At 37.2% G+C, this 16,784-nt stretch overlaps 2 protein-coding genes across 4 annotated transcripts; one reads left to right on the top strand and one right to left on the bottom strand.

Moving 5' to 3' along the window:
• The first annotated feature begins 5,248 nt into the window (after nt 1-5,248).
• Nucleotides 5,249-6,746, top strand: LOC113740999 (protein ALP1-like). Its single transcript, XM_027268500.2, has 3 exons — nt 5,249-5,785; nt 5,878-6,109; nt 6,298-6,746. The coding sequence occupies exons 1-3, from the start codon at nt 5,249-5,251 to the stop codon at nt 6,744-6,746; spliced, it is 1,218 nt and encodes a 405-aa protein (XP_027124301.2).
• Nucleotides 6,747-8,555: 1,809 nt separating this feature from the next.
• LOC113741670 (uncharacterized) lies at nt 8,556-15,928 on the bottom strand. Of its 3 annotated transcripts, none has more exons than XM_027269260.2 (6): nt 15,699-15,883; nt 15,105-15,252; nt 14,752-14,909; nt 14,174-14,240; nt 9,104-9,205; nt 8,556-8,994 (listed from the first exon to the last, which is right to left on the bottom strand). In XM_027269260.2, exons 2-5 carry the CDS (start codon nt 15,234-15,236, stop codon nt 9,107-9,109), a joined length of 456 nt encoding a protein of 151 aa, XP_027125061.1. In that variant the 5' UTR covers nt 15,237-15,252; nt 15,699-15,883; the 3' UTR covers nt 8,556-8,994; nt 9,104-9,106. The 3 variants fall into 3 exon arrangements, with proteins under 3 accessions (XP_027125061.1, XP_027125060.1, XP_071932074.1); XM_027269259.2 differs by having other exon boundaries at nt 15,105-15,268; nt 15,699-15,879; XM_072075973.1 differs by lacking the exon at nt 15,105-15,252 and having other exon boundaries at nt 15,699-15,928.
• Nucleotides 15,929-16,784: the final 856 nt, after the last annotated feature.

Here is a 16,784-nt window from a genome sequence, read left to right as displayed (position 1 = left end):
ATGAACATAAGAATTTAATGAAATACGAAGTATACAAGTGAAGGATATTGAAATATGCATGTTAGAGAAAGCCAAGGACTTTGGTCTAGCAGTTGACGTTAAGACTTTAAAATTTAGATATCCTGAGTTCTAATTTTTCTTGCCCCTCCCCACTTCAAATATCTCACGCCTCCCGTGTTAAAAAAAATTTAAAAATGTGCATATTAAAGTATGAATTCCTTATTTAACTATAAATGCAACTAGCATATCTACCTATACTAAACATTAGGCAAGGTTTACAAACGAGTTAAAAACTCGTTATAAGATTAGAAAATGGAGGGACAAGGATTGATAGCGTAATATCTAGCATGTTTGGAAGGAAGGGAATGCATGTGCAGATTGTTTGGCCCAATTTAGCTTGAATTGCAAGCCAGGAGTGCAAGATTCACTGTATCTGATGCAGGGTACTTGACGGGCTACTTCCTTCTCCTTCCACGATGGAGGAGTCTACACATGCCTACTGGTGAGATGTAGGCTGTGTTTGGTTCGATTGTTTTTGGCAAAAACTGTGGCTGTAGTCAAAATACAATTTCAGTCAACCAACTTTTTTTTAAATGCTACAGTTCCGGTCCTGGTACACGGCGCCGTTTAGGAGCCAAAATGACAAAACAAGTTTTGAGGTGTATTGTCCTTCCGTTCCTCCTCGTTATTTTCTGAGTTAAACTGTATCGAGCAACTACGAGGCTCCTCTTCACTTTCCTCTTCTAAGCAGCATCAACAGTAGAGCAGACACTTGAATGTTCAAATCACCGGTTCTACCCCAGCTGATCTGCTTGTAATGCTGCTGTCATCGTCGCCGCAAGTGAACAGTTAGCTGGTCCCTCCACAATTTGCAACTTATCTGCAGCATAACATCGGGAGAAGGAAGCTGAACCTCCGCTGCACCTCGGACAGGGGAGGTAGTGGAATTGCCCAGAAAATCATTCGAAGCTGCTTGCTGAAGAGCTTTCTTCCCTTATTTCCAAGTCGCGGCCAAGGAGTCTCACCGCCGTTGCTCAGCTGTTGCTTCGTCGAGGTGAGTTTGTACTGTTGAGCTAATTGGGGCCTTAATTCGTACGAATTAGGGCTACAGTAATTAATGAATGTGGTTGTTGTTTAATCCTATTCTCTGAAAAATCAGCGGGCGATAGTAAATGGTAGAGACAGAGGATCAATTAAGAAAATGTGGATTTGCCTTGTTTGGACTGACATTCATGCTTCTTCACTTAACTTCTTTATATTGTGCGGCATTCCATTTTTCATTATTGGCTTGTTTTGGTTCGCCATCTCATCTTAGCAACTCACAATTGGAGCTTCACCGTTATCTTGCCTTCGTGATAATTCCCGCATGTGTCCAGAGTATGCTAAATTAATTGTTAGCAAGAGGGAAATGGTACACAGTGGCACCATATTAGCTGATAAACGTGCTTGGCTGCTTTAAATTGTTCGGCATGCATAGGAGAGTTTTTTTTAATAAGCTCATGGTATACGTGTACCCTGTTAATGGGAAGAATATTGATACTATGAAGTGGATTAGATGTTTGATCGATTGCTGTTGTTGTCGGGTGAAATTGATCAGTTTTTCTGCCACATGAATCTGTAGGTGGGGTGTTGTATCTACATTTACATTTCGGATAAGGAATTTGATTAATTGGTTGTACTTATTAAGCACCAGTGCTATTTTCCTTGGACTATTGCAATTCGATTACTGAAATATTCGTCCCTAGCGTCATGTGACTGGCATGCATTTATTTGGTCGTTGCTGTTGGGTTTGATCTTATTGGATGTTCTTGTGATCGGACTTGAGGCAATGCCATTCTGGTACCTGCAATTTTATTAGTTGGCACGTGGTATATTTTTATTTGTCCTACCGTGATTGTTTATAATTTATGCATTGAAGCTGCTGTTGCGTTTTTCAATGAATGACAACCTGTAGAGAGGGGTATATTTTTCTGCTTTAAGTGTGATGCTGTTTTGGTCCTATGTATATGATTCGTTGCATATTATAATCTGATATGAACTTCGCTAAATGGGTTGAACTTTTATTTTGGCTTCACACATAAAATTGGATGATAGTTCATATACAGTTTATGCGTTTGGCCTGCTAATAGCATTTTAGTGGTACCTTGTAGATATTTTTAGGATTGTGATGGCCCCTATGACTCGGAGTGCTTCGAAGGGTAAGGCCCAACTATTGTGACAAGTAATTATAAAAAATTCTGATCAGAAACAGCTGTAGTGCTCGGCTTTTTAACATCCTTATTTACAGCTTTGCAAACGACTAGGGGTGCTAACCGTTGTTCTTTATATTCGGCTACGGGAGAAAACGATTTGCGTCTTTGTATAACAAACTACTTCAAGGTGAGTTATAACTGACTAGGTGAAAAATTTCTGTAGATGCTGTCCCAATATTCGCTTAGATTGTATCTAATTTCCCGTTTAAGGCGACCTAAAGCCTATTTTCTGGTTTTGACTTTCCTAAAGAAAACAAAGATGCCCAAACCAAAAGGTCCTAAGGAACCACGTATCAATTTCACGCCGAAGATGGAAATTGCCATTGCTGAACAGCTTCTGAACATGCATAGGAATGGGGAAATATCATCGCAGACCATCGGGAGCCACGTTGTCCCTCAGATTACTAGGATGCTCACTGAGACTTTCGGGGTTTCATTCCCCCGCGATACTATTCGGTCAAAGTACTATGCGCTTCAGAACTTAACTAGGCTTTACATTTCGTTCAAGAAGCGTGGCACTGGTATGGGCTGGGACTCAACCAACTTCACCTTCATGATGGATGATGAGCGATGGAGTCATCTACTTCAGGTATAATACTTATTCAACTTGATTTTAGCTTATACGCTGTTATCGTTATATATTTTCTTTTATAAGCTTGGTTTATAATTTTGGTAGGTTTTTTGACCATTATTAGTTGTATGTATTGTTCAGCTGTGGAATTTGCCTTATTTATTTGTAAAAGTTGTTTGTTCCTAACAGCTGTTGTGTAGCATCCTTGTTAATTGGGTTTTTGCTTAGTTTTAAATCCTGTTTTCTTCTTTTTTAGGTCAACCAGGGATACAATAGATTTAGGGGCCGGTGTTGTCTGGTCTTCCATTTGCTTGAAGAAGTCTTCATGAATCAGGGGGCTACTGGGGATTTTAGCGCCGGCTTTGGAGTATCGCCCCTCAATTCGGGCGATGAATTGGAAATGGAACATGCTGCGAGCAGAGGTAGGGGCAAGGGGGCTGTGGATGTCGATTCATCAGATGGAGGAGATGCCGTTCCTGTGACTCGGAAAGGGAAAGAGAAGGTTAAGAAGGGCAAAGGAAAGCGCAAATCGGGGGACATGTCAACTGAGTCATTCTTTGCGCCGTCCTCCCCCCAATTCCAGAAATACGTCCGGGTTTTAGACAGCATCGAGACACGTTTGAGCGGTAAAGGGAGCTCTGGGATCTCCGGTTCGGTCTCTTCTCCTGCTAAGACCAAAAAGGCTCCAGTTGATGAAGACGAGGAGCTGGTGGCTGCCTTGGCCACCTTGAGCAGTCTGAATTTGGACCGAAGTGTGCGCTTCCAGATGGCTGATCTGCTAAGGAATCGGCATGAGCGTCTCATTTGGTTCTTATGCGCGGACGACGAGGACCGCCTTGCCTTTGTCAGACATCGAGGCTTCCTCCCCCCCCTTAGCATCTCGTTCAATCCAGCCGAAAACTATTGCGGCAGCCTTCGTCTTAGTTTCCGCCATGCCTTAAATGGATTTGATCTATTCGTTTGGATTTATGTACTTGGAGTTGACAGTGGCCTGTGTTATTCATTTCTTTACTGTACCGTGGACCCAATTTTGTGTTTTTTTTTTTTCTTGTGCGATGAAGTTGAGGTTACAACAATTTCGGATAAGTGCATGTGGTTGCGTTTATAAATGTTGGTTGAATTGTTTAAATGATATTATTTGTTGGGAATGGTGCAAGGATATTCATTTTGTGTGACAGGAGTTGCCGCTACATTTTTTTGTGAGCCGATGGTCATCTTTGTTTGTATATTTTTTAACATTTGGAGCTGGTTCAGGTTATTTCTGAATACCATCTGCATGTACAGGGACCATCGTGTGTTAAATAATTTGAGTGTGCTTCTCAATATTGGTTGCAGTAGTGCTTCTCAGTATTGGTTGTAAGGAAATAGTGCAATGCCGTATATATTGGTTGCAGCCATGTTCCTAAATTAATTTTATTGGCATCATTTAATATCTATTCTTTGTGGGTTTTTCTGTTATCACATTAATCCTTGGCCAATTTCACAATTTTCTTCCATTGTGGCGCCGTAAAAGTGCAATGGCTAATATTTTGTGTACTCATAGGCCGCATATAAATTTTTTCACTTTTTCGTGTTTTCTAGTATTAATTACTCACAGTTATTTTCTCAGATAGCTAGGTTAATGTCTGCTAATTTAAACTCCTTATTCAGTTATTTTCAAAATAATTTTTTTAACTTGTTTGCTACACACTGTACGATATTTACTTATTCAACTTGTGAGTCTTTATATGAAATTTATGAACTTGTTTAATTATTTCACCTGTGTACAAGGATAGTTGACATTTTTTGTTGCGTTATATTATTGGCATTCCCCAAATGTGCCTGTGAGTGTTTATAATTATTAAGTGAACTTAATATATAAAATCAACCTGTTATTTGGTTGATTTACTTATTGCACTTTTGACACTTTGTAATAAATCGTTGAACTTGTTTAATTATTTCACTTGTTTAATCTATGGGTTTGAATATTTCAGGTTATTTTAGGCATAGAGTTTTGCCTATTTTTTTCTTCATATTCAGGATGTTGCTATTAATTTATTTGTGACTGTTTATAATAATGGGTTGCACTTATTTAGTAGAATTTGTTGGGGATTTCCCCAATTGACTCAATTGGTTTACGTGGATATCAACCTTTCAATGAGGTTGTGAGTTGCCATTCAGGGAATTATGTGCGGATTTCCTCTTTAAGTATTCATTTCTTTACACCGTTTCTGCATTATATTGAGGATATCAACCTAATGTTTTCGTGTTATTACACATACATAATTCTTGGATGTTTGTTTCATTATAATTATTTCTTGGAATTTGTATCAATTGAGGTTATTATTTCTTGGTTGATAATATTTCACTTCTACTACTAGAATAGGGTTTAATGAGCTTCAATCACTTGGCCAATTTCAGAGTTCAGAGTTGTTGCTGTGCGAAGATGGACAACGATGGGCACATTCAAGGAGGTCAACTGGATGACGAGCTAGATGATGAGGAGCTCGACAACATCCTTATGTACGTCGTATTATTGGGTTTCATGTTCTTTTTCCAGGATACACATCAACAGGTCCCAAGAAGACGAAGAGTACGAGATAGCGCGCTGTCAGGGAGAGATTACACGATTGAGATTATTAACGGACATGAAGACCGAATTATTCAGAATATGCGCTTGGATGTTCCTCAATTCCTTTTGTTGTGCGATTTATTGCTTAATCGGGGTTACTGGCATGCATATCCTTCTCAAAGAGTGGGGGTACATGAATCCGTTGCTTTAACCCTAATGTGCCTGAGCCATGATGAGCGGCACCGGGTGTTAGCCGAGCGGTTCCAGCACTCAACTGAGACGATTGATCGACACGTTCGTCGTGTCTTACGAGCTTTGGTTCGGCTAGGTCGTGATCTCGTTAGGCCAAGAAACGTCGATGACACGCATCCTCGGATCTTGAACAATGGTTTGCTCATGCCGTGGTTCCGAGTATGTATCTCATGTTTAGTTGGACTAGTGCTTCTCATGTAGGTTTCTGCGAGCATGTGAAACTCATAGCCAAACTTATTTCACTTATATAGGATTGTGTGGGAGCTTTAGATGGGACCCACGTATCCGCTTGGTGCAGAGCAGAGGTAAGAGAGAGGTTCAGAAATCGGCATGGCGACTTATCCCAGAATATACTTGCTGCCTGCGATCATGATATGCGGTTTGTCTATGTTCGGGTCGGCTGGGAGGGTAGTGCTCATGATGCCAGAATTCTCCAAGAGACCTTGCTTGATCCGGGCTCAGGATTTCCAATGCCACCGCAAGGTAATTTAATTGAAATGCCTTTTTAGATGCTGTCTGGTAACGAATTAGAATATGTCTGGTGACGAACTACTTTTATAATACAAGGCAGTAGGAAATAGTCTCTTTTGTATTTGGTTCTTATTTACAGCATTTGTTTCCGTAATAAATGAGTAGGGGCAATAACATGAACCCTGTCATTAAATCAACAGGAAAATATTATGCAGTAGATGCTGCCTACAGAAATATGCCGGGGTTTATGGCTCCGTTTAGGGGTGCACGGGGCACACCTCATGAGCGAGCAGCTAAAGCGCTGTTCAATAGGCGACATGCATCAGTTAGGAATATTATTGAGCGTACATTTGGAGTTCTTAAGAAGCGATTTCCAATACTCAAAGGTCCAATGCAGAACTACCTGATAGCAACGCAAAATAATATTGTGCTTGCATGTTGTGCTCTTCACAATTTTATGCGCGATTATGTGCCGAATGATGAGTACTTCAATGAAGAAGCGATAAATGGTGCCTTTGCTGATGCACACATAGCAGGGGAACAAGTGCAGATGGGTCAACCTATCGATATGTCGCAGCAGGGCATAGATAACTGGAATGAAGATCGGCGGGCAATGGCAGCGCACATGTATGTGAATGCTAATAACTAGACTCTAGTGCTTGGCCTAGGACCAAAAGTGTGTTAAATCAGCTTCCGATTTGTACTTAAATGTTTAATTCACATTCCTGGTGATTGAGGGATTACAAAATCATTGGGCTCCAGTTAATTGTGTTGTACCCATGTATCCAGGGATTTGCACCTTTGTATGAAATCTGCGGACTCATACTTTGCTCTACAACCTCAGTAAGTATTCAGTTTGCCGGTTTAGTTGACGTGAGTTTGTGAATGGTGCCGTACGCTTAACTCATGACCGAGTTAAGTTCTAGGCACATTTTTTACTTCGTTTAAATTTGGTAGAAAGTTTGCCAACTACTTTAGGAAATTCCGGGAGGGGACATAATTTAATGGCCATTATTTTGCAAAGATAGCGAACGTATTGGCCAATTACACATTTGGACCCTTAGATCCCCTGTTTTGGGGGTGTTACACATAAACTAGTTTTTGAAATACAATAAAAATTTTTAAAAAGGACTATAAAAGGTAATCCAAAAATTAGTTTTATTTTTTTAAAAAAATTTTCAATAATGTATCTCAAAATATTTTCTAAAAACTTTTCTATTCTTAATTGTACATCAAAATATTTCCCAAGAGCCAATCCAAAATATGCTCTAAAAACTCTGTTACAGTACAGTTTTATTTTAAAAAAATCCCCCAAAAACAGCTAATCCAAACGAAGCTGTTTTTAAAAAACAGCTCAATCCAAACGCATGTGTTTTTCAAAAAATATGAGTTTTTCAAAAACAACAATCCAAACGACAATGCGTGTTTTTAAAAAACTGCTACAGTATTGTTTTTCAAAAACACCCCCAAAAACAGGGAATCCAAACGCACCCGTAATCTTTTCTAAAAGTCAGCGGCCAAGTTTTGGCCAAAATTTTTGAACTTTAAGAAGATATAGTAATTAAGATTACACGTTATGCATAAACAACCAAGTAACCTAGTAGGCATACCAAGCCGTAAGGGAAAACCATTTTACAATTTGTTATTTGGATGTGTGTGTGGATCACATGTCAACAAAGATACAAGATGCAGATTTGAGCATTCACCATGTGAAATAACACAAGTTAAAATCTATACATCACCTAAGCTGCAATTAACATCTCAATCACTATTTGAAAATGGGTAGGTGAATCAATTTACAGTTTATGACGTCATTTTGTTTGGATAAGAGATTATTTGAAATAATTACTATAGCACTTTTTGTAATATGATATATGTGAGATAAAAAGATGATTGGAAATTGTGTTTATAATGTAAGTACAAAAAAAAATTGTGAGATAAAAAGATGATTGGAAATTATGTCTATAATGTAAGTACAAAAAAAAATTCAATGTAAGTACAAAAAAAAATTGAATTTTTTTTTTTTGCAAATCTTCCTATCCAAACAAACTAACTGTAACTTCAGAAATTGTTGTTGCATTAATTATCCAAGCCGCAAGGGAAAACCATTTTACAATTTGTTATTTGGATGTGTGTGTGGATCACATGTCAACAAAGATACAAGATGCAGATTTGAGCATTCACCATGTGAAATAACACAAGTTAAAATCTATACATCACCTAAGCTGCAATTAACATCTCAATCACTATTTGAAAATGGGTAGGTGAATCAATTTACAGTTTATGAAGTCATTTTGTTTGGATAAGAGATTATTTGAAATAATTACTATAGCACTTTTTGTAATATGATATATGTGAGATAAAAAGATGATTGAAAATTGTGTTTATAATGTAAGTACAAAAAAAAATTGAATTTTTTTTTTTGCAAATCTTCCTATCCAAACAAACTAACTGTAACTTCAGAAATTGTTGTTGCATTAATTATACGAGTAATCTTATAAACACTGACAGTATATACATTACCACCGTTGGATCCATGACATATATGCAAAAGTTGAATTTCAAATTAAACTCATATCTAACTAACTCACATAAATATTCCTAAAGTTTCACTAGAACACAATTACTCTTCCTGGCATTGTCATAGATTCCTCAAGGATCCCTTGCTTATGCCAGGTTGGTTCACCTTGTTCAGCTTAGATACCTTCAGTCATCTTTGTCAACGGCATGCCAATATTGTGCTGTCTAGCTACCTAGCTCGAACTTTCAGCATGGGCTGAAAACCAGTGTCCATTCGTGGAACTAATGAAATCTGAAGCTTAATCTTCAGTCAAATTTGTTAAGGCCATGTGTTGCACTAATTCTGAGTAGCCAACATCCACCAATGCCAAATCGACCTAAAATTTTTTAAATCAAAGTTATATGTCTAAGCACTTCATTAAGATACAAAGGAGGTAATTACAATCTTTCTTAGAGCGTTGCTAAGAGGCCTAAGAGCTTCTTTACCTTCTAGACATCCTTATAAAGTAACTGAAACTTCGGTATACGATCTGGAGGCAACGGACATGTAACAATAAGTTTGCCTTTCATTGCCCCCCTGTATATAGCCTGCAGCGAAGAATGAAGATCACATGTGATGTAATGCTTTTAAATGAACTTCTGTCTTCCAAGAACAATCTATAACTATGATCAAGCTACAAACAATATATGCCACAAAATGTGATTTTGATAGCCCCTGAAAAGGCTCAGGTAGAGATATATCACTTCAACGTGCAACTCTGATTGCATTAAGTGCAAATGACAAAAAATAGCCCATGAATGATACATATACCACATTAAGTGCCAATGTCAAACTTTAGCTTCATTTTCTAATAGTTTGCTAGAGCAATTTAGATAAGCTGTTCTACATCCTCATGAAGTTCAGGGGTGAAAAAAAAGGAATTCAAGGACAATTAGTTCAACAAACACACAAATCATGGAGACTTAGACATGCATTAACATCATATGCCGCTTCTGAACAAATGCAACACCAGTTTAGAAAAAATAGCCCATGAATGGATAAATAAAACCACATTAAGTGGCAATGTCAAACTTTAGGTTCTCTTTCCAATAGTTTGTTAGAACAATTTAGATCAGCTACATCCTCATGCAATTCAGGACAAAAAAAGTAGAATTCAAGGACAACAAGTACAACAAACACACAAATCATGGAGTCTTGAAAATGCATTAACATTATATGCTTTTACTGAATAAATGCAAAATTAGTTTCAGACTCACATAAGCAGTCTACCTGACAAAGCATTCAGCGGGCATACAAGGAAAGGTTCTCTAAGATGGCTGAGGGAGAAATGGATGTCACTTAGCAGTGGAACATTCGACATAATCTTAGGGCTAAAGTTTCAAACCACAGTTTCATGTCATTGAAAAGCTGAGTCCCAGAACATGTTTTGTAAATCTAGAAAATAAACGTGGTCTTCAAATCAATGCAAGTTAGAAAGACAAAGTCTGTGAATCTTCTATTACATCCTCAACAGTTTGGTATCATAAATTAGATGAAGGCAAACCAATGGTGTTATCATCCTTCAACCAAACATAATCAAGATCTCCTAATGGCACTACCAGAAAGTCAAGCTTCCCCCAGTTATCCTGCAGGTCCCACTGAAACGACCAACAGTCAGACTTAACCTATGCAACACAAGACACGATATTGAAAATTTTGCCCAACCCATAAAAGTATATTCAACCACTGTTGTTACATAGTTGGAAGGAATACTAACACAAAGCACTTCAAATATCCACAATTTCTCTAATTTGAAGAAACACAAAAGCATATGTTTGTCATTTTGCATCAAGAAAACAGATGATCTTTCACTTTATAAGTTCGTGGAGAGGAATGCAATATTTTCTCTTGCAGAGAAAAGTTAACCAAATAGCTAAACAGAGAAAGGAAGATGTAATTGACAGCAAAAGCCAGCAACTATATTCTGAAGATGCAAATTGCAACGGAGCTCTTGATAAGGAGAGCTGAGACCTTGATGCACAAGCATTTTCTTCAAAACCTACTCCCAGCAATTGCTATTCCACTACTCTTAAAAATGTTTTGGATCATTACACGAGTATTAGTGGATGCAAATGTTCATCATTTAATACTTTTACTTTGAAGGCTCTACATGGATAATGCACATAATCCAACTACATGCACTTAGGACAAACAATAGCTACAAAGATAAAAACTACAAAGGGGGGAGAGAGAGAGAGAGAGAGAGAGAGAGAGAGGGAGAGAGAGAGAGAGAGAGAGGAATGGAGGGAGCAAGAATGCAAAAGCCAAAGCCAGCCTAATGACCCTCACCCTCTCATTATACTCTCTCTTGATCCTTAAATGAATATAGCAGTAATGATAGATTGCTCTTCCTGACATGGTTTGCCCTTCCTTAGCTCCCCTCTCTCTGCAGCAATTTTGTCTTTAAAGCAGGGGAAGATGTGTATATTGCTTTGTTACATGTTAGTGGGGTCACAGTTGTCTGTTCTGTATTGGGGAACGGATAGCCAGCAATTAGGTAACTACTGGGTGTGTTTTGATAGGAGATTATTTGGAATAACACTATAGCACATTTTGTGATATGATGTACGTGAAATAAAAAGATGGATGGAAATTGACTTTATGATGCAAGTTGAAGAACATTTGGATTTTTTATTTTATTTTTTGCAAATCATGCTAACCAAACAAAGTGATTTCCAGCAATTTCTTTTTGCAGATTTAAAGCCTTCTTTTAAATAATGAAATTTACATGAGTATTGGCATTAATTGAGGGTTGGATGCTGTTTTGGATGGTCAGAGGAGTGTTATAGCATACATTTGTAAACTTCATCAAGGATTGGCTGGGCTGGTGGCAAACGGCTTCGTAAAATGCCCTGGACTCAACACTTTGTTGAAAATTTGGATGATTTACAAGCCAAAATCAAGTTCAACGGACAAACAGACTAGTGGATGAAGGTTCCGGAGGTGGCAGGGGCAGCAGCTGCAAGTTGCTGGCAGAATCCAGTGGCTATGGTGGCAATTGGCTGTTGTAATGTTTAGTTTTTCTTGTTGAAAGAAGGTTACATTGTAACCAGAAAATGGATCATAAATGTATAGTGGGCCAACTATCATCCCTTTAGGCCCAATCCATTTACACCAACTTATTAACCAGGTACAATTAAGGTTTGACCAACCTATTACATAAACTGTTTAAGCAAAAGCACATATCAGTGCAGAATCCTCTGCAATCAAGAAACAACATAAAGATGCTAAGCCATCTCAAGTGTAATCACCAAACATTGTCACTAGTAAACGTCTACCCTGCACATTTGATGCATTGAAGCTGCGCCAACAAGTTCAACATTTAACAATTTCTACAATGAGGGAGGTTTATCTTTTAAAAATGACAAATGGCCTGGTTCATTCAAATAAAACTGGCTCAAGAACTGCCAGAAAGTTCATAATATTTGCATAGCAATTGCTAGATCTGGCTCTCCAAAATTTAGAATTTCCTACTGGGTTTTAGTATTAAGGATCACAAAGGTCAAGTCCCAAGTAAATTCGAGCATGAAACCAAAGTTCAACTCAGTATCCAATATCCATATCATCATAATTAAAGTTCCCCAGGCTTCTAAGTTTAGTTTCTTTCAATTAATAATTGATATCATGGGGTATAGTACCTCACCTCAAGGATAAATTTGGCTAAAATCTCATTCGATGTAAAAAGATTATACTAGGGAATGTTAACATCTAAGAGTTAAGATGAAGCAGGAAAGATGTCTGGCACAAGTTGTAATCTACACAGGCACAGATGTAATAATAGTGCCATACCAATTCGTCAGGTATATCCACCTTAGACTCCATACTTAGGACAACTTTTCTTTCTCTCTGCCCATACACTGTGGTAAGAAACATTACACACTTCCATATAAAAGCAGAATTGCAGCTGAAATTTCCATCAAAGGCTATTCTATCTAAGCCAACCACTAGGATTGAACTCATGATTCTCTCATTTGATCAAATAATTTACAAATCCCAAGACTGCCTTTCCCAAAAGCAATTTAATAATGAAGGAAAGTCCTATAACTGTAAAAAACAGAAGGTAAATTGGACCAATGCCTCTTATATTATCCTCCAAAAGAAGCAGTGCATGACAAATTTGTTCACATAAAAATTTATACATCAAAACACATCCAAGAGGAGAAAATTTTGATCTCAATTATGGAGAGCAACCATGGAAACAAAAAATTCAGAATTTTTGCAAGAATTGTGTCTCTTGCCTTCCAAACAATCTTTGGACATTTTAAAATTGCACCTTACACTAATAGATGAATAATTTGAGTAAGGCTTGAAACTAAAATGAAACATTTATAGAGTAATTACATACAATGAAAACATAGGTTGCGAAAAACTTTTTCTGATGGGCAGATTTTACTTCTTGAGCACAATAGCACTTTCCTTTCTTTATGTCATCCTGGTTTTTCATTTGTATTCATAGAGTTCGAGTAAATAGTTTCTCAAGCATATACCACACTGTATGGTTATCAATTACCCTAATTCCTTTTCTTCTAGTCCATATGGGAATTATCTGAGGACAATGACAACATCAAAATGCTCCTAGCTCCTTTTTCTTATCATCTCCTACATGGTTGAATAATTTAATCTCAAAGGATAGTACTAAAATAAGAGGAAGTTCTGTGAATGGGGTGGGGTTGGTGTTGGTGGGGCAGTAGTTATTAAGTATTACAACTTAACGTTGCTCATGTTCATCTTGGAGTTTCATAACCTATTCGGCAAGAAGAAGGGCAGAGATGGAATTCCATGCTTGGTCAAGAAGTTTTTTTTTTTTTTCCAAGAAACGATAGATGATGCTTGGTAAAGAAGTGAATAAATGATAACATATATATACTCCTTGTTGACCAAGCAGGGTAGCACTGAAACTGAGAACACCAACGGAACAATATATATATATATATATATGTGCATATATATATGTATGAGTGTGTGAATGGCAGTCCCCATAGCATGAAAGTTGATATTTTATTATTTTTCCAGAGATGAACTATAAAAGCAGATATAGAAATTTAAAAAATTCAAATTGGTTTATGAGGATAGTGGCCTAAGCTATTCAAATAGCCTCATGGTAACCGAACCTCTGGAGAGGAAGCAACATAAGCCAAAGATTATTTAAAAACCCTTCACATAAGTTTCTCTATTGTCTATTTCATTTTTTTTTTATTTTTGTCTTATCTTTACTTAGAAGCAATATGGCTTTAATGCATGTTTACTAATATCTGTATGATGCTTATGGAAGAATAATGAACATAGCATACATTTACTCATGAAGGAAGTAGCTTTAAGCTGGTTTTTGGTGTTTTTTCATGTTCTGTCACAACCGTAACACATGCAAATCATCCAGACCTTAACTACACATTTAAGAAGAAGAAGAAGAAGAAGAATAGGAGGAGGAGGAGGAGGAGGAAGAGGAAGATAAAACATTTTACTTGCATCAGCATGACTAGCTATTTTTTGGGACATTAAAATTAACAAATCCATACCTCGACAACATCAACAAAATCTTGTTTTCTGAGGAAGGTACCAACCCACTTGGTGTGATCTGCACTCCTATAAAGGATTGCAGAGAATACAAAAATTACACACAGCCAACCCAAACCAGCAACTAAAAATCTTGCTGTATTAAAACTGAAGGCGAGTGAAACATCTATTTCAATCATCTGATAATTTGTAAGCGTGCACTAATACTTTTGTGTTTTCTTTCAATTGACAATGCAGCAAAGAGATTCTAAAATTAGAAGTCCATCACAACATTTTCTACAAAAGAAAGAATACCAAAGACATCTTTTACCTAAGAGAAGTATGTGCCCTAGAAAATTTTCTAAACACCATTTAAAGACTTCTCGATGCACAGAGTCCCAGAACAGATTAGTTGCAGGTAAATTACCACAAGTAAAACTTAGGTCAGATTGAAATTGCCCACCTTTTCTAGTGCTTAAAGCCATACCACAAAGACTTCCATCATAAATTAATCATACTCTATTAGAAAACAAAAGCAAAAACAAAGAAGTAAAAACAGTATTTTTTGGAAAGAATACATTAAAAGAGGAGATCGACATACCCGCAATCCATCTTCATGTGGTGAGCATTGAAGAAAAACACCGTAGATGGAATCAAAGTTATGTCAAAATACTTGATATAAACTTGCACATCATCTGAATCGATATCCACCAGAGCCACAGTTGCAAACTTAGATACCTCCCTCACTGATTTATACAGCTGAACATTCGTCAAGTGATGATCAGAAGCATAGTTCAAATGACAATCATTTTTTGTGATTATGAAATAGCCGAACATTCAACAAAGAAGCCAACCTTAATCTTGCTATAAGAATAAAAACAAAAAATGCTTTCCATTGGGTGGAAAAAATCAAAAGGAGTAGAAGAGAGCAAAGAAGAGTATGCAATTACTCACAATTTCATCAAGTTGGAGAAAAATGGAGTCAGAGGCTCGACCAAAGCAAAGGACAAGGACTTTATCAATAGTGTCTCTGATCATGGAATCCACTTCTTGCTTCTTTGTTAATGTTGTCAGAAGATAGTTCATCTTTTATTCTTGTCTTCTATATTTTGTAATTACTGTATGAACATCAACCGAAAAAAGGGAAAGAAACAAATAACTCAACTCTTCTTCTTGTTATTAACTGCATAATCATATCACACGTGGGAACAGAAAAACAGTTCAAATTGGGTTGAAATAAACAAGCTTCAGTTCTTTTCTTTGAAAAAAAAAAAAAGAACACAACAACAACAACAATAACAAGTATTCATGCCATTTTAAAAAATTTCAACAAAATTGGAAGGGAATTGAATTCTTCTTCTTGTTAATTGCAAAATTACATCACAGATGGGAACAGAAAAACAATTCACATGGGGTAGGAATAAATAAGCTTCAATTCTTTTCTTTAAAAAAGGCGAGAAAAACCAACAAACAGGTATTCATGCCATTTAAGAAACTTCCAACAAAATTTGAAGGGAATCGAAGTTGAGAGCATAAGAAGGACATTACTGTGTAATTCCGATGACAATTTCCGCAGTAGAGCTTGGCTCCGGCGAGGTGTGACGTCAACGGCAGCTCCACGTCGTCGGCTTTGCCATCCTTTTCGCTTTCTGGAATTTCCTTTTTTTTTTCTTTTTTTTTGGGTTCTTTTGTGCTTTGCAATTTACTGTACAGGCGATGCCTTGATGATAATAGATGCTTGCCAGGGCTTTTGCACATTAAACCCCTCCATTACATGAAATGCATTTTGACCCTTGAACTTTTTAAACAGACACTTTGCTCCTTATTTAATATTTCTTGACTATAATATCCACAAAATTTGAATTTTTTAATTTTTTTTAGTGTAAATGGGAGGTCTCCTTTCCCCTATGCCACCCCTTTTATATTTTATTTTACAAATTGGCCTCTTAATTCTTCTTTTTTCTTTCTCAATCCCTCCATTATAAATTACCCTCAGATCCACTTATGTGTTCGCTGGTAGCTTTCTTTTGCCAAGACCTATGTGGGGATCCTTAGTTTATAGCACAACAATTGTTTACAGTGCAATCACCAAATGGATGTTTCATGGCTATTCCTTTTACTTTCCATGCCTCTTTTCTAAAAATGTTAACATACTTTAGTAATTTTTACGTGATGTATTATTACTGGCAAAGATAGTTCCCGAACTTGTGTAGCAAAAGATCATCTATAAATTGCAAACACTATAGAGTAGCTATTGGAGACCAAGGATAAACATTCTAGTAGACCAAACTCAGTGCTAAACCTGATTCAAAAGGCAAAAACTTGCATAGGCTTGGTCTAGGGGCCCACATGTAGACTGAGTGGTGTAAGTTGCGCCACGCCACTATGTGCCAATCTACCCCTCATATCACTATACTCCCTTCAAACCTTCTACTCCCCATTCAATCCCAAATTTGCTTCCTACCTTCCGTGATACCTCAGTCATCAGCATTTATTCCTTAACTACTACTTCCCCCACAATCACCGCATTCTTCCTACCCTTATTATCATCACCATATTATCTGCATCCCTTCATTACTTCCTCTCTCTTTCCTCCCCAAGTGATAAGTGAATATTTAACGTACATTTTGTATG

Source organism: Coffea arabica, chromosome 2c (assembly GCF_036785885.1).
Source record: "Coffea arabica cultivar ET-39 chromosome 2c, Coffea Arabica ET-39 HiFi, whole genome shotgun sequence".
In the NCBI taxonomy this organism is placed as follows: domain Eukaryota; kingdom Viridiplantae; phylum Streptophyta; class Magnoliopsida; order Gentianales; family Rubiaceae; genus Coffea; species Coffea arabica.
The sequence above is the reverse complement of the archived record's forward strand: the minus strand, read 5'-3'. Positions and strand labels throughout refer to the sequence as shown.

Bases quoted from the DNA above. Each gene is read 5' to 3' on its own strand.
- LOC113740999 (XM_027268500.2), top strand. From the start codon at position 5,249: ATGGACAACGATGGGCACATTCAAGGAGGTCAACTGGATGACGAGCTA. The intron at 5,786-5,877 runs GTATGTATCTCA...TCACTTATATAG, and splicing joins TGCTCATGCCGTGGTTCCGA to GATTGTGTGGGAGCTTTAGA. The intron at 6,110-6,297 runs GTAATTTAATTG...TTAAATCAACAG, and splicing joins ATTTCCAATGCCACCGCAAG to GAAAATATTATGCAGTAGAT.
- LOC113741670 (XM_072075973.1), bottom strand. From the start codon at position 15,908: ATGTGCAAAAGCCCTGGCAAGCATCTATTATCATCAAGGCATCGCCTG. The intron at 14,910-15,698 runs GTAATGTCCTTC...ACGAATGTTCAG, and splicing joins ATTGTCATCGGAATTACACA to CTGTATAAATCAGTGAGGGA. The intron at 9,206-14,173 runs GTATGGATTTGT...TCTTCGCTGCAG, and splicing joins ATTTTGTTGATGTTGTCGAG to GCTATATACAGGGGGGCAAT.